Source organism: Leucoraja erinacea, chromosome 2 (genome assembly GCF_028641065.1).
Source record: "Leucoraja erinacea ecotype New England chromosome 2, Leri_hhj_1, whole genome shotgun sequence".
In the NCBI taxonomy this organism is placed as follows: domain Eukaryota; kingdom Metazoa; phylum Chordata; class Chondrichthyes; order Rajiformes; family Rajidae; genus Leucoraja; species Leucoraja erinaceus.
This window is the reverse complement of record NC_073378.1, coordinates 135,105,057-135,128,428: the sequence shown is the minus strand read 5'-3', so window position 1 is coordinate 135,128,428 and position 23,372 is coordinate 135,105,057. Positions and strand designations below refer to the sequence as shown.

The 23,372-nt window shown below is 50.0% G+C and overlaps 1 protein-coding gene across 3 annotated transcripts in view; it reads right to left on the bottom strand.

The window, feature by feature from the left end:
- Window positions 1-2,713: 2,713 nt before the first annotated feature.
- arhgap39 (Rho GTPase activating protein 39) overlaps window positions 2,714-23,372 on the bottom strand; it is a 621,406-nt gene continuing 600,747 nt past the window's right edge. For 2 of the 3 annotated variants that reach the window (XM_055648981.1, XM_055648989.1), the window contains 5 exons: window positions 8,598-8,676; window positions 7,221-7,336; window positions 6,310-6,492; window positions 3,767-3,961; window positions 2,714-2,809 (listed from right to left, as the gene is read on the bottom strand). In XM_055648981.1, coding sequence (XP_055504956.1) covers window positions 2,771-2,809; window positions 3,767-3,961; window positions 6,310-6,492; window positions 7,221-7,336; window positions 8,598-8,676 — 612 coding nt within the window. In that variant the 3' untranslated portion in view covers window positions 2,714-2,770. Of the gene's footprint in view, window positions 2,810-3,766; window positions 3,962-6,309; window positions 6,493-7,220; window positions 7,337-8,597; window positions 8,677-12,725; window positions 12,909-23,372 lie in introns of those variants that run through there. The other variant, XM_055648998.1, reaches the window with a different exon arrangement.

Here is a 23,372-nt window from a genome sequence, read left to right as displayed (position 1 = left end):
AGGGCCGAATGGCCTACTCCTGCACCTATTTTCTATGTTTCTAACTGGCCCATTCAGGAAGGATAGACTGAAAGGAAGAGGAGGTGGGGTGGCATTGTTGGTTAAAGAGGAGATGAATAGCAAGGAGAGACTTTAGCTTGGATGCTGTGGAATCTGTATGGGTAGAACTGCGTAATAGCCAAGGACAGAAAAAGCTTGTTGGAGTGGTGTACAGAACACCAAACAGCAGTAGGGAGGTTGGGGATAGCATCAAGCAGGAAATTAGGGATGCATGTAGCAAAGGTACAGCAGTTATCATGCGTGACTTTAATCTACATATAGATTGGGCCAACCAAATTGGTAACAGCGCTGAGGACGAGGATTTCCTGGAATGTAAACGGGATCGTTTTCTAAGCCAATATGTAGATGAACCAACTAGATGGCAGGCCACCCTAGACTGGATATTGTGTAATGAAGGTTAGTTAGCCATCTTGTTGTGCAAGGCCCTTTGGGCAACAGACAAAAGATGCAAGAGGAGGCCATTCGGCCCTTTGAGCCAGCACCGTCATTCACTGTGATCATCCACAATCAGTACCCCGTTCCTGCCTTCTCCCCATATCCCTTGACTGCTATCTTCAAGAGCTCTATCTAACTCTCTCTTGAAAGCATCCAGAGAATTGGCCGCCACTGCCCTCTGAGGCAGAGAATTCCACAGATTCACCATTCTCTGTGTGAAAAAGTTTTTCCTCATCTCCATTCTAAATGGCTTACCCCTTATTCTTAAACTGTGGCCCCTGGTTCTGGACTCCCCCAACATCGGGAACATGTTTCCTGCCTCTAGCGTGTCCAAACCCTGAATAATCTTATGTTTCAATAAGATCCCTTCTCATCAGAGTATACAAGCCCAGCCGCTCCATTCTATCAAGATATGACAGTCCCACCATCCCGGGAATTAACCTTGTAAACCTACGCTGCACTCCCTCAATAGCAAGAATGTCCTTCCTCAAATTTGGAGACCAAAACTGCACACAATACTCCAGGTGTGGTCTCACTAGGGCCCTGTACAACTGCAGAAGGACCTCTTTGCTCCTATGCTCAACTCCTCTTGTTATGAACAGTGACCATAATATGGTGGAATTCTGCATTAGGATGGAGAGTGACGGATAATTCACAGACTAGTTTCAGAACTTAAAGGACTTTGAAGGTACGAGATGGGAATTGGCTAGGATAGACTGGCAAGTTATACTTGAAGGGTTGACGGTGGAGATCCAATGGCAAAGATTTTTTGACCGCTTGATGAACTCCAAAAAATCAGAAAGCAGGAACGGGGTACAGATTTTGGAAGGCCGAGTGGTCGACCTTCACCTATTTTTCCATGTTTCTATTGACGAGTTTGGTTTGATTGTATTCATGTATAACATTATCTGATTGGATTGCGACATTGGAGAGGTGGCACGGTGGCACGATAGGTCCAGAGTCCCGGGTTCAATCCTGACTACAGGTGCTGTCTGTTTGGAGTTTGTACATTCACCCTGTGACTGTATGGGTTTTCTCTGGGTGCTCCGGCTTCCTCCCTCATTCCAAAGATGTGCAGGTTTGTAAATTCATTTGCTTTTGGTAAAATTGTAAAGTTGTGCCCAGTTTGTAGGATGTTAGTGGACTGGCTGGCTGGATGTTACTGGCTGGTCAGAGCAGACTCGGTGGGCCAAAAGGGCCTGTTTCTGCCATGTATCTCTATAAGTCTAAACTTTGCTCCATAAATGCTGCCGCACCCGCTGAGTATCTCCAGCACTTTTGTCTACCTTCATGCAAACAAAGCTTTCCACCGCACACGTGACATTCATTTTGTCATTTTAGTCCTTTTCTTTCTTTGTTATTTTTAGTCTGTTGTTAAATGTATGTTTTAGTGTATCTTTAGTTTTGTGTTATGTGGTGTTTGGGGGAAACTGTTTTCATCTCTATCCTGGATGGAGTAGCGACTTTTACCGTATTGTATCTCCGTCCACTCTGCGCCTAACACCGTGGAGCTGGGGATTAACGTGGGAGCCTGCGGACTTTAACATCGTGGAGCTGGCGTTCCCTGGTTAGGGACTCACTTCAGGAGCTCCAAGCCGCAGGCTCCAGCTTCGAACTCCCCGACGGGGGGGCTACGCTCGCCCCGACTGCGGATGGTTCGACTGCCCCGACCGCGGGAAAATAAAGGGGAAGAAGATTAGACTTTATTGCTTTTCATCACAGTGGGGAACCTGCTGTGGTGGATGTTTATGTTAACTTTTAGGTAGTTGTGTGTCTTGTTGCTTTTTTCTGGTATGGCTGCATAGTAAATGAAATTTCACTGTACTTTAAAGGGCCTGTCCCGCGATGCCAGTTTACCCAAGAGCTCTCCCCAGTTTAAAAAAAAAAATCAAACTTGTGGTAAGTACGTAGAATGTATGTAGCGGGTACGTCGGAGCTCGTGGATGTCTCGTAGCGGCTCGTAACGTTAACGGCAGGTACTCGGGAAACGCGGAAACTCGTGACCTTTTTTCAACAGTGAAAAATTTCCAAGAGTAAAAAAATACTCGTGATGAGGTACCACGAGTTTGATTTATTTATTTAATTCGGGAGAGCTCTTGGGTAAACTCGCAGCGTGGGGCAGGGGCTTTAATGGTACATGTGCCATTAAAGGACCATTGAACCATTAATAACCCTAAACTGAAGCTGAACGCTCTGATGAAGGCAAGTAAACGGAGAATTGGTTTCAGCACAGGATTCCTTTATTTGTCAGTGAATCAGGGAGTGCAGGCAGACTTTAGACTTTGTTAAAGGCAGCAACGTCAACACTTTGCACCTGAAAACAAGAGCAGAATGGAAACAGATGAGGTAGGGCCAAGGAACAGTTAACCACACAGGTGAAACAAGCATCACCTCCACTCAGCCCGAACACCAGGCACACAACGACAGAGGAAGCCCAGTACACAACCCCAGGTGTGAGCACCACACAACTCATCTGGGAGCCTAGAGGCTCAAATCAAGGGTCTGGACATGGATTCAAGCCATCATACCGAAGCCCAATCATTCATTTAATTTGTGGTGACACAGCGGATAGAGTTGCTGCCTCACAGCGCCAGACACCCAGCCTTGACTCTGACTACAGAAGCTGTCTGTACGTTCTCCCCGTGACCGCGTGGGTTTTCTCCGGGTGCTCCGGTTTCCTCCCACACTCCAAAGACGTACAGGTTTGTAGGTTAATTGGCTTCTGTAAGTTGCCCCTAGTGTGTGTAGGGAGTGCGACGTGGAGGTGGGATAACAAAACTAGTGTGAACGGGTGATCAATGGTCGGCGTGGACTCGGTGGGATGAAGGGCCTCTTTCCGTGCTGTATCTCACAAGCGCAGCTTTAGAAAGCGCCACATGCTCCACCGCTATTTTAACACAGGTGAAGGGGAAGCAATCAATTGGCCCTGGTGTGGAGTGGATGGATTAGACGGTGGGATAAGATGCAACTGGTGTGAACGGGTGATCGATGGCCAGCGTGGGCCCACTTGGTGGGCCTGTTTCCACGCTGTATCATTCAACTGATCAAATCGATCAGGAGTGAACACAAAGTGCTGGAGTAACTCAGCGGGTCAGGCTGGGTATGGAAAGGTAAGGTTGCAGCAACTCCTGACCCGCTGAGTTACTCCAGCACTGTGTGTGTGTGTGTGTGTGTTCATCTGCAGTTGCCCGCGTGCCACCATTGACAGGGTTGGAGCGTTGAGGACCAGATGGCTCTGGGCTTGGGCGAGAGTAGAGAGGTCAGCACTCACGTAGTCCTCAAACTTGGTGATTCCCTCCTCCAGCTGGTCGGTGCCAACCTTGTCGTCCTCCACCACACACTGGATCTGCAGCTTCTTGATGCCGTAGCCCACGGGCACTAGCTTGGAGGCTCCCCACACCAGCCCGTCCATCACCACTGTACGCACGCACTCCTCCAGCTTGCCCATGTCCGTCTCATCGTCCCACTGCAGGGGGGGGAGGGGGGGGGGTTACACGTTACAGGACCCGGCTCCTACACAGGCACATCGTCCCACCCCACCCCCCACACCGCCAAACCCTCCATGTCCTCACAGTCAGACGGAAGGACCCGACCCAAAACATCACCTATCCATGTTCTGTAGATGCTGCCTGACCCGCTGAGTTAAACATAGAAACATAGAAATTAGGTGCAGGAGTAGGCCATTCGGCCCTTCGAGCCTGCACCGCCATTCAATATGATCGTGGAGTTACTCCAGCACTCTGTGAAACGTCGCCTATCCATGTTCTCCACAGATGCTGCCTGACCCACTGAGTTACTCCAGCACTTCCCTCTCCCTCTCTCTCTCTCCGTCTCAGGATAAGATGACCAATAACCAGACCCAGCAGCTGAAAAGCAGGCTTTTAACCATATAACAATTACAGCACGGAAACAGGCCATCTCAGCCCTACAAGTCCGTGCCGAACACTTATTCTCCCCATGTCCCATCTACCTGCACTCAGACCATAACCCTCCATTCCTTTCCTGTCCATATAACTATCCAATTTATTTTTAAATGATAAAATCGAACCTGCCGACACCACTTCCACTGGAAGCTCATTCCACACAGCCACCACTCTCTGAGTAAAGAAGTTCCCCCTCATGTTACCCCTAAACTTCTGTCCCTTAATTCTGAAGTCATGTCCCCTTGTTTGAATCTTCCCTATTCTCAGTGGGAAAAGCTTATCCATGTCAACTCTGTCTATCCCTCTCATCATTTTAAAGACCTCTATCAAGTCCCCCCTTAACCTTCTGCACTCCAAAGAATAAAGACCTAACTTGTTCAACCTTTCTCTGTAACTTAGTTGCTGAAACCCAGGCAACATTCTAGTAAATCTCCTCTGTACTCTCTCTATTTAGTTGCCATCCTTCCTATAATTGGGCGACAAAAATTGTACACCATACTCCAGAATTGGCCTCACCAATGCCTTGTACAATTTTAACATTACATCCCAGCTTCTATACTCAATGCTGTGATTTATAAAGGCTAGCATAACAAAAGCTTTCTTTACTACCCTATCGACATGAGATTCCACCTTCAGGGAACTATGCACAGTTATTCCTAGATCCCTCTGTTCAACTGCATTCCTCAATTCGCTACCATTTACCATGTACGTCCTATTTTGATTTGTCATGCCAAGATGTAGCACCTCACACTTATCAGCATTAAACTCCATCTGCCATCTTTCAGCCCATTCTTCTAAATGGCCTAAATCTCTGTAGACTTTGGAAATCTACTTCATTATCCACAACCCCACCTATCTTAGTATCATCTGCATACTTACTAATCCAATTAACCACACCATCATCCAGATCATTGATGTATATGACAAACAACAGTGGACCCAACACAGATACCTGTGGCACCCCACTCGTCACTGGCCTCCAACCCGACATTCAATCATGGCTTATCTATTTCTCCCTCTCAACCCCATTCTCCTGCCTTCTCCCCATAGCCCCTGACACCCGTATTAATCAAGAATCTATCAATCTCTGCCTAAAAAATACCCAATAACGTCCTCCACAGCCACCTGTGGCAATGAATTCCACAGATTCACCATCTGCCTAAAGAAACTCCTTTCTAAAGGTACATTCTTTTATTCTGAGGCTCAGCGAGTTAGGCAGCATCTCTGGAGATGTTTCGGATCGGGATTCTGAAGAAGGACCCCAACCCGAAACGTCATGTGGCACGGTGGCGCAGCGGTAGAGTTGCTGCCTCACAGCACCAGAGACCCAGGTTCAATCCTGACTACGGAGTTTGTGTGTTCTCCCTGTGACCTGTGTGGGTTTTCTCTGGGCGCTCCGGTTTCCTCCCACACTCCACAGACGTACAAGTATGTAGATGAATTAGCTTGGTAAATGTAAAAATTGTCCCTAGTGTGTGTAGGATAGTGTTATGTGCGGGGATCGCTGGTCGGCGCGGACTCGGTGGGCCGAAGGGCCTGTTTCCGTGCTGTATCTCTAAACTAAACTACCGTCTACCTCATTGGAGACCCTCGGACTATCTTTGATTGGACTTTGCTGGATTTTATCTTGTACTAAACGTGCTTCACAATATTCCCACATCATGTATCTGCACACTGTGGATGTTCCCGTTCATAAGTTAAAGGAGAAGAATTAGGCCATCCGGCCCCACGAGTCTACTCCACCATTCAATCATGGCTGATCTCTGCCTCGATTGTGATGATGTGTAGTCGTTCTGCTGACTGGTTAGCAGGCAACAAAAGCTCTGCACTGTACCTGGGTGCAGGTGAGAGTAAACGACACTGAGACTGGGCGGGCAGGTGGGTGACTTACGGGTTTGACGTCCAGCAGGATGGAAGACTTGGCCACCAGGGCGGGCTTGTTGGATTTCTTCACCGCGTACTGGCGTAGCCGTTCCTCACGGACACGCTCGCTCTCCCTCCTGTCCTCCTCATCACTGCTCCCGAACAGGTCGATGTCATCGTCACCGTCCTCCACCGGCTGCTGGGCCGCGGGCTGGAGGACCCGTCACAGGGTGAGGGGGGTCATGGGTTACAGGGTGACGACGCAGGGGTCATGGGGTGGGGCAGGGGTCAGGGGGTGAAGCCGCGGTCACAGGGTGAAGCAAAGGTCATGGGGTGAGGCAGGGGTCAGGGGGTGAATCAGCGGTCACAGGGTGAAGCAGGGGTCACGGGGTGAAGCAAAGGTCACGGGGTGAAGCAGGGGTCACAGGGTGAAGCAGGGGTCATGGGGCGAGGCAGGGGTCAGGGGGTGAGGCAGGGGTCACGGGGTGAATCAGCGGTCCCGGGGAGAAGCAGGGGTCACAGGGTGAAGCAAAGGTCAAGGGGTGAGGCAGGGGTCATGGGGTGAGGGGGTAGAGAGTGAGGGGGGTTAGACGGTGGGGGGGGTAGAGGGTGTGGGGGAGTATAGGGTGAGGGGGGTTAGACGGTGGGAGGGGGGGGGGTAGGAGGTGAGGAGGAGGGGGGTAGAGGGTGAGGGGGGCACAGGGACAGAGGGCAATAAACTGCTGCCGGACATCGGCCAACATCCCCTCCACAGTGAACCCACAGCCACCCCCTCCCCACCTAGCACCCCCGCCCCCCCCAACTCCCCTCCTCTGCATTTACCCCACCCCTTCCCCCTCAGTTACCCCTCGCCCCCATCCCTTGCCTCCACCACTGCCCCATCCAGTGCGTGTGTGTGTGTGTGTGTGTGTGTGTGAGGCTGCCCTCTGTGCCACCTACCTGGGCGCGGGTGGGAGCGGGAGGGCACACCGCGGGCTTGCTGCCACCCAAGGATTCCTCTACGGTTGAGAGACGGAGCTCCAACTTGGACAGTGTCAACCTCAGCTTCTCCACCTCTGGTTGTGTGAACGAGAGAGAGACAGAGAGAGAGAATATAGAGCAGCTCCAGCGTCCAACACACTCACAAACCTTTCATAGAATGATACAGTGCGGAAACAGGCCCTTCGGCCCCAACTTGCTCAAACCGGCCCAACATGTCCCACCTACGCTTGTCCCACCTGCCTGTGCTTGGTCCATATCCCTCTAAACCTGTCCTATCCATGTACCTGTCTAAATTGTTTCATAAATGTTACCGATAGTCCCAGCCTCCTCTGGCAGTTCGTTCCATACAACCACCACCCTTAGTGTGAAAGAAAAAAAAATCCCCCCTCAGGTTCCTATTAAATCTTCCCCCCTTCACCTAAAACCTATGTCCTCTGGTTCTCGATTCCCCTACTCTGGGTAAAAGTCAACCCAATCTTTTCCTCTCGTAATTTTATTCATCTCTATAAGGTGTATCCAAGTATCTTTAGAATGCTGTTATGGTGGGACTGCATAAACTAAGATGTCACTGCCGCACAGCACCAGAGACCCCAGTTCTATCCTGACATCGGGCGCTCTCTGTGTGGAGTTTGCATGTTCTCCCTGTGACCACATGTGTTTCCCCCGTATGCGTCTGGTTTCCTCCCACGTCCCACAGACGTGGAGGTTTATTGGCCTCTGTAAGTTGCCCCCAAGTGTGTAGCGAGTTGATGGGATGGCGGGAAAACACAGAACCAGTGTGAACGGGCGGGCGATCGATGGCCAGCGCCGATTTGGTGGGCCGAAGGGCCTGTTTCTATGCTGTATCTCTGGAACTAATCTCTAAGCTACCTCCACTGGCAGCTCGCTCCATACACCCACCACCCACTGAGTGAAATAATCGCACAATGGCTTCCCCATTAAATATTTCTCCGCTAATCCTCGGCCCACTGTTTTGTGATTTCCCAACTCTGGCTAAAAGGACTTGTGCTGACCAGCCACCACCCCGTACACGAACACTGTCCTACACACTAGGGACAAGGAACATTTTTTTTACCAAAGCCAATTAACCCACCAACCTGTACGTCTTTGTGTGGGGGGAACTGGAGCACCCGGAGAAAACCCACCCGGTCACGGGGAAGAACGTACAAACTCCGCGCAGACAGAACCCGTAGAGTCAGGATGGCATCCGGGTCTCTAGCGCAGCGAGGCAGCAACCCTATCGCTGCACCACCGTGCCTCTCAACCCCCTTCCCCCCCGCAAGAGAGCCTTGGAGCGAGGCCCCCTGTGCTCTAACCCCGCCCATCGCCACCTACCCTTGTGTAGCCCGAGGTTCTCCTTCTCCAAGGTAGTGACCCGGGCGCACAGCTCTCCATCGCCACCCTGCAGGGCACTCTGTGGGGGAGAAGAGGGCAAAGATTAGCTCAGCGCGCGGGGCACAATGCGGGCCCTCGGCCCCCTCCCCTGTTGGTGAGAGGCCAGCCAGCGGTGGGAACCGGGGTGGGGGGGGGGGGTACAAGAGTCCCAACTGCGACACAGGCCTCTCACCGAGGGAGGGGGATGCTGGGCTCAACGCAACAGGGACCCCAGAGGAAGTGAGCAGGAACAAGCACATGGGCCAGGCAAAAGCAGGAGACATAAACACCGCCATTCTCTCCCTCAACTCCGCATCAGTCAACCATGGCGGACTGCAAGACTATATTCAGTCAGCACTCTGCACACACGTACTCCCTTTCTCGGGGGCACTCTTTATAACTGTACAGGTTCTCCGAGATCATTATTTGGTAACAAACCAGAACAGATTCAACGCTTTAGGATTAGTCTCATGGAGAGTCGAGGGCAACTGCAGCCGCTAGAATCTTGAACAAGCCACAAAGTGCTGGAGGAACTCAGCGGGTCAGGCAGCATCCGTGGAGGGAATGGACAGGCAAGGTTTTGAGTCGGGGCTCATTTAGACTTTAGAGATGCAGCGCGGAAACAGGCCCTTCGGCCCACCGAGTCCGTGCCGGCCAGTGACCCCCGTACGTACACCAGCACTATCCTACACACTAAGGACAATTTTTTAAAAACCAAAGCCAATTAATCTACAAGCCTGCACGTCTTCGGAGTGTGGGAGGAAACCAGAGCACCTGGGGCAAACCCACGCGGTCACAAGGAGAAGGTGCAGACTCTGTACCAGCAGCACACGTGGTCAGGATCGAACCCAGGTCTGTATGGGCATGGAACACTAGCCGAGATGCCCGACTAGAATGGGCCGACTGGGCTTGTATTCACTGGAGTTTAGAAGGATGAGAGGGAATCTTATAGAAACATATTAAATCCTTAAGGGATTGGACTAGGATACAGGAAACATATTCCTGATGTTGGGGGAGTCCAGAATCAGGGGGCCACAGTTTAAGAATAAGGGGTAGGCCATTTAGGACTCAGATGAGGAAAAACATTTTCAGCAAGAGAGTTATGAATCTGTAGAATTCTCTGCCACAGAAGGCAGTGGAGGCCGATTCACTGGGTGTTTTCAAGGGAGAGTTAATGGCCTGTCCCACTGTACGAGGTAATCCAAGAGTTCTCCCGAGTTTTCCCCTGATTCGAACTGGGAGAATGTCCGTAGCGGGTCCGTAGTAGTTGACGGGTGTCTCGTAGCGGCTCGTACGAGTAACGGTAGGTACTCAGGACATCCGGTAAACTCGTGACCTACGTACCCGCTACGGACATTCTCCGAGTTCAAATCAAGGGAAAACTCGGAAGAACTCTTGAATTACCTCGTACAGTGGGACAGGCCCTTAAGATTTAGCTCTTACGGCTAACGGAATTAAGGGATATGGGGAGAAGGCAGGAACGGGGTACTGATATTGGATGATTAGACATGATCATATTGAATGGCGGTAATGTCTCGAAGGGCCGTAATAGCCTACTACTATTGCACCTATTTTCTATGCTTCTCTGCCATCTTTGGGCTGAGGCATTAAACCCATATAACCATATAACAATTACAGCACGGAAACAGGCCATCTCGGCCCTACAAGTCCGTGCCGAACAACTTTTTTTCCCTTAGTCCCACCTGCCCACACTCATACCATAACCCTCCATTCCCTTCTCATCCATATGCCTATCCAATTTATTTTTAAATGATACCAACGAACCTGCCTCCACCACTTCCACTGGAAGCTCATTCCACACCGCTACCACTCTCTGAGTAAAGAAGTTCCCCCTCATGTTACCCCTAAACTTCTGTCCCTTAATTCTGAAGTCATGTCCTCTTGTTTGAATCTTCCCTATTCTCAAAGGGAAAAGCTTCTCCACGTCAACTCTGTCTATCCCTCTCATCATTTTAAAGACCTCTATCAAGTCCCCCCTTAACCTTCTGCGCTCCAAAGAATAAAGACCCAACTTATTCAACCTCTCTCTGTAACTTAGTTGTTGAAACCCAGGCAACATTCTAGTAAATCTCCTCTGTACTCTCTCTATTTTGTTGACATCCTTCCTATAATTAGGCGACCAAAATTGTACACCATACTCCAGAATTGGCCTCACCAATGCCTTGTACAATTTTAACATTACATCCCAGCTTCTATACTCAAGAAGCTCGAGAGACGCACAGGGACCTACAGACATGCAATCTGGAGCAAAAAACACAAAGTGCTGGAGTAGCCCAGCGGGTCAGGCAGCATCTGTGGAGGGAATGGATAGGTGGTATTCCATATCGGGACCCTTCTTCGGTCTCTGAAACGCTGTCTGTCCATCTCCCTCCACAGACACTGCCTGAAGATAGACACAGAGTGCTGGAGTAACCCAGCGGGTCAGGCAGCATCTCTGGAGAACATGGATGGGTGACGTTTTGGGTCGAGACCTTTCTTCAGACCGGGGGGGGAGAAACTAGAGGTGTGAGAAGGTTCAGAGTTCCTACAGCAATCCAGGGAAACAATTTGGAATGTGTTTGTGAGGGAGATATAGAAACATAGATAATAGGTGCAGGAGTAGGCCATTCGCCCCATCCAGCCAGCACCTCCATTCAATATGATCGTGGCTGATCATCCACAATCAGTACCCCGTTCCTGCCTTCTCCCCATATCCCTTGATTCCGTTAGCCCTCAGAGTAAATCTAACTCTCTCTTGAAAACATCCAGTGAATTGGCTTCGACTGCCTTGTGTAGCAGAGAATTCCACAGATTCACAACTCTCTGGGTGAAAAGGTAATGTATACTTGGTTCCCGACACGCCAGGATAGGGAAGAGCCCGGCTCCAGCTTCACACAGGGAAGCCAGTGGCACCACCCGGATCCCCGCAGTTACAACACGGGATAGGATGGGCATGGACCACTGAATGGTGCTGGGTGGTCACCACAAGAGCATCATCAGTGCCCCCTTCTCCAGCAGCTCGTCCATGTGTCTGGCTCCGTCAATGTGGCACCTCAACACAAAGTCAAGCTGAGACGGTCGGGGGGTGGGGGGGGGGGGGGGGCTGGGCCTGGTGTGGAGACGGGGCCTGGTGAGATGCACCACCATGATTCAGGGCTGCCGAGTCCAACTACCGCTGCGCGCTACAGTGCTTCTCATGGCAGGACATGCTCTGGGCTGGTGAGGAGCAAACGGCAGGGAGAGACTGGGCACTACTGCATGCTGCTGGGGTGAGGACCTCATTCTGTCACAGAGCTACAATGTGGAGAATGAGGGGGGAGGGAGAGACAGGGGGGGGGGAGGGATAGAGAGGGGAGGGGGGGAGGGGGGGGAGAGAGACAGAGGGGGGGGTTAGAGAGGGGGGGGGGGGGGGGGTAGAGATGGTGAATAGAAAGAAAGAGAGATGGGCTGAGAGAGTAAGGGGACAAGGAGAGACAGAGAAGGGGGGAGTGAGAGAGAGAGAGAGAGAGAGAGAGAGAGCGAGAGTGGGTGAGAGACGGAGAGAGAGATAGAGAGGGAGAGAGCGAGAGGGGGAGAGGGGGAGAGAGAGGGAGAGAGAGAGAGAGAGAGAGAGAGGGAAGAGGGGGAAGGAAGGGGGGGGGAAGAAGTGGGCGGAGGTGGAGAGAGGGGGTGTGAAACTCAAATCAAAGTGCAAAAGCAGGCACATGCTAGTTACTTGCTGTAGCTGGGGGGGGGGGGGGGGGGTTATAAAGACAAATGGCACGTGTTAATGCAACCATTTGATGTGGATTTAACAGCAACACACTGGAGGGATGTTCACACCTAGCAGCTGCTCTGTGGGGCGACACTGCAAGGGTGCGGGGCGGGGGGGGGGGGGGGTTGTGAAAGGTGGCAGTGATTAAGGGCCATGCCGTGAGGCCAGAGGAACAGGAGTTCGACACTCGAGTACACGCACGGCACGAAAGAGGACGGATTGTGGCAACAAAGAGCGTGCGAGCAGCGACATGACCCTCACAGCACGAGTTTACACGGCATGCTAACAAATGCAACAGGCACCACAACACAGCACACAAATCACGTCAAAAAGCCAGCGAGGGTGAGTGATTAGATCGAGGCCAGGGTCAGCAGAGCAGGGGGTGACCAAGGCGAGGGATGTGGCCGGTGAAGGGGAGGGAGGGTCAGGCCAGCACTGCCGTGCGATCTCACATGGGCCGAGACTGGGTCGGTGCTATCATGGGCTGTTTCTCCTCCGGCCTCCCGAACAGACGAGACCTGGTCACGGGAATACACGCACGATGGAGGTTTATTGGGTGCGACGGGTCACCAGGCTCCACAAGCCCACAACTGTTCCTGCAGTTGACACAACTGACCCGTGTATACGCATCACACCACAACAAACTCACACCGGGAAACCCAGCCGCCTCCACTCTCTCTACCCCTCTGCCCCAACCTCTCCCTGTAGCTCAGTCCCTCGAGTCAATACACAATAGGTGCAGGAGTAGGCCATTTGGCCCTTCGAGCCAGCACCGCCATTCAATGTGATCATGGCTGACCATCCCCAATCAGTACCCCGTTCCTGCCTTCTCCCCATATCCCCTGACTCCACTATTTTTAAGAACCCTATCTAGCTCTCACTTGAAAGCATCCAGAGAACTGGCCTCCACCGCCCTCTGAGGCAGAGAATTCCACAGACTCACAACTCTCTGTGAGAAAAAGTGTTTCCTCATCTCTGTTCTAAATGGCTTACCCCTTATTCTTAAACTGTGGTCCCTGGTTCTAGACTCCCCCAACATCGGGAACATGTTTCCTGCCTCTAGTGTGTCCAAGCCTTTAACAATGTTATATGTTTCAATGAGATCCTCTCTCATCCTGGCAACATCCTGGTAAACCCACTCTCTCTGCCCTAATCTCTCCCTGTAGAAACATAGGTGCAAGAGTAGGCCATTCAGCCCTTCGAGCCAGCACTGCCATTCAGTATGATCATGGCTGATCATCCACAATCAGTACCCTGTATAGCTCGTGTTTAAGAGGGAACTGCAGATGCTGGAGAATCGAAGGTTACACAAAAAAGCTGGAGAAACTCAGCGGGTGCAGCAGCATCTATGGAGCGAAGGAAATAGGCAACGTTTCGGCACGAAACATCATGCTGCACCCGCTGAGTTTCTCCAGCTTTTTTGTGTAACCCTGTATAGCTCACTCCCTCGAGTCCTGGCAACACCCCCCCCCCCCCCCCCCCCCCCCCAACTTTATGTTAGTTGCAATATGTTGCAACTAACATAAAGCTGTTAGTTGCAACATATCTCCATCAGCCCCACCCCTCTTTGCCAATTCAGTGATTTTATTAACAAAGTGCGGGTGGGATTCAAATCCAACCACAATCTACACTGGTTGTCATTTTTAATCAAAGGCTTAATCATTTTAATTTAAATGACTTTTGTTAAAAAAAAGGTGTACTTCCCAGCAGGCCCCCTGAGCTACTGCTGGTTGTGAAAGGGACAACTCATGATCCCATCACCTTAAGATGCTTTATAATGCTACATATGTTGGAAGCAGTAGCTTTCTTTTCATTTTGTGTACAAATGTAATTCTCCCCACCGATTCAGTTAATAAATGATAGGAGCAGAATTAGGCCATGCGGCCCATCAAGTCTACTCTGGCTGATCTATCTTTTCCCTCTTAACCCCATTCTCCTGCCTTCTCCCCTTAACCCCCGACACTAATACTAATCAAGAATCTAATGCCCCTGTCCCACTTAGGAAACCTGAACGGAGACTTTGCGCCCCACCCAAGGTTTCCGTGCGGTTCCCGGAGGTTGCAGGTTGTGGAAGCAGGTAGGGAGACTGACAAACACCTCCGGGAACCGCATGGAAACCTTGGGTGGGGCGCAAAGTCTCCAGAGGGGCATAACTATCTCTGCCGTGAAAAATTCCATTGTCCTGGCCTCCACAGCCTTCTGTGGCAATGCATTCACAGATTCACCACACCCTGACTCGAGATTTGTGCAGTTCTTTAACCAGAGCCTGGGCATGATATCTGGCCAAACTCCTGGCAATGGTGCTCGACAAAGATTGGGAGCGGCGCTTCATGTATTTTGGGCTCCTATCGTAAAGGACAAGAGGAGGGCTATTGGCTACCCGAGACCGGGACTAATCGGGGGAAACCCGATCATAGGTCGATCGCGGGCCAAACTCAGGAGAAAACTTAGTCAGCCCAGACGAGTCGTATGTTTAAACCTATCCTCAGTCCAGATCAATTACCATAATGTGCAGGAAGGAACTGCAGATGCTTCCTGCAAGTTTAAATCGAAGATAGACAAAACATGCTGGAGTAACTCAGCGGGACAGGTAGCATCTCTGGAGAGAAGGAATGGGTGATGTTTCGGGTCAAGGCCCTTCTTCAGAAACGTCGCCCATTCCTTCCCTCCATAGATGCTGCCTGTCCCGCTGAGTTACTCCAGCATTTTGTGTCTACCTTCAGTTGCCACAATCGTGTTTAATAAGCTCCTGGCATCTTATAAAAAGAATTAATAACTTTAATATTCGTTTCCCACAATAGTGTATAATAAACTCTTGGTGACTTGTGAGCCACTGAACAGCCATTTCAAAAGGTAGACAAAAATGCTGGAGAAACTCAGCGGGCGCGGCAGCATCTATGGAGCGAAGGAAATAGGCAACGTTTCGGGATGAAACGTTGCCTATTTCCTTCGCTCCATAGATGCTGCCGCACCCGCTGAGTTTCTCCAGCATTTTTGTCTACCTTCGATTTTCCAGCATCTGCAGTTCCTTCTTGAGCCACTTAAAAAGAATCAGCTAAAGGATAAATCATAGTTCTCCACCGTGGAGCCAGGCTCTCTGGCCTGGGGTTAGGTCAAAGTCTGTTTCCATGCTGTAAAACTCTATCACTTATTTTAAATGATTTAACAAAATTTGAGTGTTCTGTAGGCCATATGAATTAGCAAGAGTTTGATTATGGTAAACTAATTTTACAATTATTGATTTATTATTATTTTTTTAAATATCTATTATGTGTGTGCATTGTGTTTACGGGCCTGTTAACCTCGGCAAGCAAGAATTTCATTCTGAAGGAGGTGTCCCGATCTAAACGCTACCTATCCATGAGCTGCTGTAGGGAGGAACTGCAGATGCTGGTTTATACCAAAGATGGACACAAAATCTTGGGAGCAGCATCTCCGGAGAGCAGGAATAGGCGACCTTTACGGGTTGGAACCCTTCTTCAGACTGAAAGGTGGGGAAGGCCAGAACAAACCAGGGCCTGCAATGGATGATCTCGGGAGCCCGGAGTTGGCTGGGGAAGATGCGCTCACGACAGGGGAACGATACAAACTAGTGGAACTAGCACGACAAATGCTACGGCGGTCACGGTGACACAGCGGCAGTGTTGCTGCCTTGCAGCGCCGGAGACCCGGGTTCCACCCCGACTACGGGTGCTGTCTGTGCGGAGTTTGTACGCTCTCCCCGTGACCTGCGTGGGTTTTCTCCGAGATCTTCGGTTTCCTCCCACACTCCAAAGAGGTGCGGGTTTGTAGGTAAATTGGCTTGGTAAATGTAAAAATTGTCCCTAGTGGGGGTAGGAGAGTGTGAATGTGCGGGGATCGCTGGTCGGCACAGACCCGGCGGGCCTGTTTCCGCTCTGTATCTCTAAACTAAACTAACATGGGGGGGTGCATTAGATGCTGCCTGACCCTCTGATTACTCCAGCACTTGGTGTCATTTTAATAATCCCATTGTTCTGTTGTTGGCGCACATGACAATCAAACACCCTTGACTCTTGATTAAAGATGAAAGGAATGGTTGCTCAATCAGTGGTTTGGACTGAGGATTGGTTTAAGGATAGAGAACAGGAGGGATAATTATGGAGCCGGGGGAGCGTGACTAGTGGAATGGTGGCGGGGGTGGGGGAGGATTAGTTTTAGGGCCTTCACAATGATTTGGTTTGGATAAAGGGATGTAGATTAGCAAATTCAAAGCTGCTGATGCTACGAAGCTGAGGGCAGCGAGTTGTGGAGAATGCAGAGAGGCCGCGGGGGGGAATGCTGCAAAAATACCACCTCATCAATTTTGCGAGAAAAACCATACAGTAGCAAAGCAGAATATCTTTACACAGAGGGTGGCAGGTACATGGAACGAGGTAGTAAAGGCGGGTACAACTTTTCATTTAGTTTACAGATACAGCACAGAAACGGGCACTTCAGCCCACCGGGTCCGCACCGACCAGCGACCCCCGCACACTAACACTACCCTACACACACTAGGGACAATTTAAACTTCTTCCAAGCCAATTCACCTACAAATCTATACGTCTATGGAGTGTGGGAGGTAACCGAAGATCTCAGAGAAAACCCCCCACGCAGGTCATGGGGAGAACGTACAAACCCCGTACAGACAGCACCCGTAGTTGGGGTGGAACCCAGCGTTGCAAGGCAGCAACTCTACCGCTGTGCCACCCAGTTACAATGTTTACATGGCATTTGAACGGGTATGTGGATAGGAAAGGTTTAGAGGGATGCGGGGACAGAGTCAGCAACCGATCCTGGTCAGTGCGGACAAGCTGCATAACTCTATGACATGTCTTTTAAGTGGTTAACAAACATTAGATGTTGGCGTTACGAGATAGCTGGGTGCCTTGGCCAGCAATGCATAGTTACTGCAGGTCATTAGAGAGGCTAGTGGCATGTTGTCCTGTAGTAAAGAGGGCAACAAGAAGCTGGACAAACTGGTTAAACGAGCCGGCTCAGTGCTGGAGGGGAGAGTAGACTCTGGGATGGATGTGCTTGAGAGGCGTATGAGGCACAAGGTGCAGGGCATCCTGGAAAACCCCGGGCATCCCCTCCATGTAATTCGGGAGTCAAAAGAGCACCCGGAACAACAACCGGCTCCTCTCCCTGCGCTGTAGAACGGAGCGGTTCAGGAGATCCTTCACCCCTGCAGCCATTAGATTTTATAATACAGCCGTAAGGGGATAAGTTTTAGCATTTTTAAAAAATTGTTAATTATTGGTCTTTTTAAGTATTTATTGCTCTCAGGTAGGTGTCCACAGTGTATCTTGTGTATTTTTCTGTCTGCGTTCGTTTTGAATGTGTGGGTTTGTTGGTGGGGACTTATGGACATCTGAATTTCCCTGAGGGGATCAATAATGTATTATTATTATTATTATTATTATTATTATTATTGACCACAGGATTAATGCAGCTGAGACTATAACTTGGAGTAGCGTACACAGCAAGAGAGATACAAAAAGCTGGAGTAACTCCGCAGCTCAGACAGCATGTCTGGAGAAAAGGGAATAGGTGACATTTCATGTCGAGATCCTTCTTCAGACTTCAAACCCGTCTTGTTGAGTCTCAGCTAACAAAACAGCCTGTTCACTTTATCATCGTGTTTGCATATCTTTCATTCATTCGTTCTATATCTCTCGATATCACCGCCTATATCTCTTGTTTCCCTTTCCCCTGACACTCAGTCTGAAGAAGGGTCTCCCGTTCCTTCTCTCCAGAGATGCTGCCTGTCCCGCAGAGCTACTCCAGCATTTTGTGTCTACCTTTGGTTTAAACCAACATCTGCAGTTCCTTCCTACACATGTAGTGTGTACACAGGTACACAAAAAAAGCTGGAGAAACTCAGCGGGTGCAGCAGCATCTATGGAGCGAAGGAAATAGGCAACGTTTCGGGCCGAAACCCTTCTTCAGACCCGAAACGTTGCCTATTTCCTTCGCTCCATAGATGCTGCTGCACCCGCTGAGTTTCTCCAGCTTTTCTGGGTACCTTCGATTCTCCAGCATCTGCAGTTCCTTCTTAAACACAATAGTGTGTACACAGGTCTGGTCTTCCGACATTATGGAGGATGTGTTTACCACAGCAGGTCTGAGGGGCAAGTTTGAATGAGCTGCCAGGCCTTAGAGGGGGCAAACAATCACAATGTTTAAGAAGCATTTGGACAGGTATTTGGATAGGAAACGATCAGGGGGCTATGGGCCTAATGTCGCCTGCACAGATAAGGCACTGTGGTTGGCACAGGGAGCTTGGGCCAAAGGGCTCGTGCAACAAACGTTCCTTCCTTGTGTTGATCCCGGGATCGGCGGCTGGGGTGACTAGATTGTCCCCGGAGAAGGTAAGCAGATCAAGCGTGGATTTAGACAGATGACACACTGAAGGAGCCTGACTAACATGGGTGCATCATCTACGCACTAGAATGGATGTATTCATTTATTGACAATGTTACTGCTTCACTATACTCATGGAGTCATGCAGCACAGTTACAGGCCCTTCAGCCCAACCTGCCAATGCTGACCAAGATGCCCCATCTACACTAATCGTAGAGGCTTCACAACAGCTACAAGCCCATCCACCCAACCTGCCAATGTTCACCAAGATGCCTCATCTACACTAATCATAGAGGGTTCACAACAGCTACAGGCCCTTCAGCCCAACCTGCCAATGCTGACCAAGATGCCTCATCTACACTAATCATAGAGGGTTCACAACAGCTACAGGCCCTTCAGCCCAACCTTGCTAATGCTAACCAAGTTGCCCCATCTACATTAATCGTAGAGGCTTCACAACAGCTACAGGCCCTTTTGCCCTACTTGTCCATGCTGACCAAGTTGTCCGATCTAAGTTGGTCCCATTAGCCTGCGTTAGGCCCACATCCCTCTAAACTTTTCCTATCCATGTGCCTGCACAAATGTCTTTTAAACGCAGTGTGAAATAAAGAAACCTAATTCGTTAAAATCTCATCATGTTAACACTCCCGATCAGGTAAAGCATCCAATTTGCGTTTAGCCTCACTCTGACAATGGAGGAGATCTAGGACAGAATGGTCTGTGTAGGAACGGGAAGGGGAATTAAAGTGTCCAGCAACCGGGAGATCAGGTTGGTTCAGGCGGGCTGAGCGAAGGTGTTTCGCGAAACGATTGCCCAGTCTGCGTTTGGTCTCGCCGATGTATAAGAGTCCACATCTTGAACAACGGATACAGTAGATGAGGTTGGAGGAGGTACAAGTAAATCTTTCTGTCCTCAGTCTCCTCCATTGTCAGAGTGAGGCTAAACGCAAATTGGAGGAACAGCATCTCATATTTCACTTGGTCAGTTTACAGCCCAGTGGTGTGAATATTGATTTCCCTCACTTCAGGTAGCCCCGGCATTCCCTCTCTCTCTATCCCTCTCCCCACCCAAGTCGCACCAGCTTCTCATTTTCACCCTCCAAACAGCTTACAATGGCCTGTTTCGTTTATCATTGTTACTTTGTTGCATATCTTTCATTCATTGTTCTTTATCTCTCCACATCACCGCCTATATCTCTCGTTTCCCTTATCCCCTGCCTCTCAGTCTAAAGAAGTGTCTTGACCCGAAACGCCACCCATTCCTTCTCTCTAGAGATGCTGCCTGTCCCGCTGAGTTACTCCAGCATTTTGTGTCTACTCTTACTGATCAAGAATCTGTTCATCTCCATTTTTATAAATATTCAATGACTCGGCCTCCACCTGTTACATAAAATTTAGACTTTAGGCGCAACGAGTCTAAACAGGTTAGAAACAGGTTCTTCAGCCCATCGAGTTCTCACCAACCAGCAATCGCCCCGTACAATAGAACTATTCGACAAACTAAGGACAATTTACAATTTTACCAACCCAAATGAACCTAGAAACCTTTAAGCCTGAGGAGTGTGGGAGGAAACCAGAGATACCAGATTCTCCACCCCACCCCACCCCCGGACTAATGAAATTCCTCCTCATCTTCACATACAAGGTACATCATTCAAAAAGGAATCTGCTGCAGACCTGGACAAAGACCCTCTAGCGAGCAAGTTAGTCCATTCGACAAAAAAGACTTAGTACGGTCTTGGGCAAATTCATGGGTCATTTTCGGCCCCATTTCCGTAACCGGCTTTCGTCTCCGCACCAAAGATCCCGTAGCGGAGCAAAGATACTAGTGCGGAGACGGAAGCCGGTTACGGAAACATCCTCGTAAAAATCAAAGTTATTTGGTAAAAATCTTCACCTCATTGTCAGAATTATAATTTATTAACACAAACTGTTCCCCCACAACGTTGATTACACTGCGGGTCGGGTCGGGTCGGGTCGGGTTACTGAAATGGATGAAAAAAAGGCCCAGGTTCCGCTCCATTGCGTACTACACGTCAGCCCATTGCATTTAGCAGGAGTGGTCTATCTTGCTCCGCTATAGGATCTTTGGACCTGAGGTGCCTAAAGTTTACCGGGTCCGAACTAGTCTTCCTGAGAGTGACTGGGTTTCTTGTACAACAGGATCAATTGGCCTCTCCCTCCCGCACACCCCCAGAACAAGAGCCTATGGGGATGAAATATGCCACCTCATAGACGGCTCTCCACATTGCCTTGCAGGCAGGTCCCTAAATCGTGAGAGCATTCAACACCTGTCTTTCACCGAGTTGATGACCTTCCAGCAGCATTTGATGTCAGTCTCTGAATGCGTCCCTGGGAACAGTCCGTAAATCACAGAGTCTTCTGTGACGGAGCTGTGTGGAATAATCTGTGACAGGGACCCTTGCAGACCTCTCCAGACTCTCTTTGCAAATCCACACTCTGCAAAGACTCACAGAAACATAGTAAATAGGTGCAGGAGGAGGCCATTTGGCCCTTCGAGCCAGCACCGCCATTCATTGTGATCATGGCTGATCGTCCCCAATCAATAACCCGTGCCTGCCTTCTTCCCATATCCCTTGACTCCACTAGCCCCTAGAGCTCTATCTAACTCTCTCTTAAATCCATCCAGTGACTTGGCCTCCACTGCCCTCTGTGGCAGGGAATTTCACAAATTCACAACTCTCTGGGTGAAAAAGTTTCTTCTCACCTCAGTCTTAAATGGCCTCCCCTTTATTCTAAGACTGTGTCCCCTGGTTCTGGACTCGCCCAACATTGGGAACATTTTCCTGCATCTAGCTTGTCCAGTCCTTTTATAATTTGATATGTTTCTATAAGATTACCCCTCATCCTTCTAAACTCCAGTGAATACAAGCCTAGTCTTTTCAATCTTTCCTCATATGACAGTCCCGCCATCCCAGGGATCAATCTCGTGAGCCTACGCTGCACTGCCTCAATCACAAGGATGTCCTTCGTCAAATTAGGAGCCCAAAACTGTACACAATACTCCAGATGTGGTCTCACCAGAGCCCTATACAACTGCAGAAGAACCTATACTGAAATCCTCTTGTTATGAAGGCCAACATTCCATTAGATTTCTTCACTGCCTGCTGTACCTGCACACCAACTTTCAGTGACCAGTGTACAAGGACACCCAGCCCTCTCCATAGCAGCCCCCTGAGAGCAGCGTGCGTTGGTAGTGAGGTTCCGACGGTGCAGGAAGGATCTGACTGGGAGGGCTCCCCTCACCACCAGCCAAGCCAGGTCTTGGTGCTTGTTGGTGAGTTCTGGCGATGAGGCATTCCGCCAGACAAGCTGGGCAGTCTGCTCTGGGAACCAGGCCACCAGACCCATGGAGTCCTTTCCCTGCAGTGCCTGCAGGATGTTCCGTGGCCGATGGACTAGTGGTCAATTGCACTCTGCCCTGGCAGCTTCTCGCATGGGTCCCAATAAACCCACGGCACAGTCAAAGTTCATGCCTCCAAACACAAAGGTATATTTCACGTTGATTCAGGCAAGAAGGTTGAAAGGCATCAAGCTCAGCAAGCATGGGAACAGACCCTTTGGCCCACAATGTCCGTACCCAACATGATACCTGGTGCATCGCTGGTCTACCTGCACATAATCCATATCCCTGACTATCCATGTGCCTATCCACAAGCCACTGTCGTAACTACCTCCCCCACCACCCCTGGCAAACGTTCCAGTTCCCAACCACCCTCTGTGTAGAACAAAACTCGGCCCGTGCATCTCCTTTAAACCTTGCCCCTCTCACCGTAATGTTATGCCCTCTAGTATTTGACGTTGCCAGCCTGGGGATAAAGGTTCTGACTGTCTACCCTATCTATGCCTGTCATAATTTTATATACTTATCAGTTCTTCCCTCAACTAGAGAAAGCAATCCACGTTGGACCAACCTCACCTTGTAGCTAATGCCACTTAATCCAGGCATCATTCTGGTGAGCCTCCACATCCTTCCCGTAATGGGAATATCCAGAACAACACTCAACCCCATCATTATTCGGTATTTAGATGCATTCTATTTTGATTCATGCAAGGGTAGACACAAAATGCTGGAGTAACTCGGCGGGACAGGGACAGGGACAGGGCAGCATCTCTGGGTGATGTTTCGGGTCGAGACCCTTCTTCACACTGATCATTAATGCCTTCTGGAGCCCGGGCACTGTTGAAACAGAGAGTTTAGGTGAATGGAGGTGGGATGGTGAGAGCAGGACGCTGCAGAGTTTCAGCCACAGTCCTTGATGCGGAGGCACCAATAGACCAGTTGGGGGGGGGGGGGACGTGGCCTTGTGTGACAGGGATGCTCAGTTGGAAGCCACCAACACAGGGGCTATGGGGCAGATGGTCCATCCACCCACACCAAGAAATGCAGACAACTGTTGCCTCTGGTACAACATAGAGCAGGACAGCACTAGACATAGGAGCACAATTAGGCCATTCAGCCCATCAGGTCTGCTCTGCTATTCAATCATGGCTGATCCATATTTCCCTCTCAACCCCACTCTCCTGCCTTCTACCCGTAACATTTGACACCCTTATTAATCAAGAACCTGTCAATCTCTGCTTTAAAAATATCC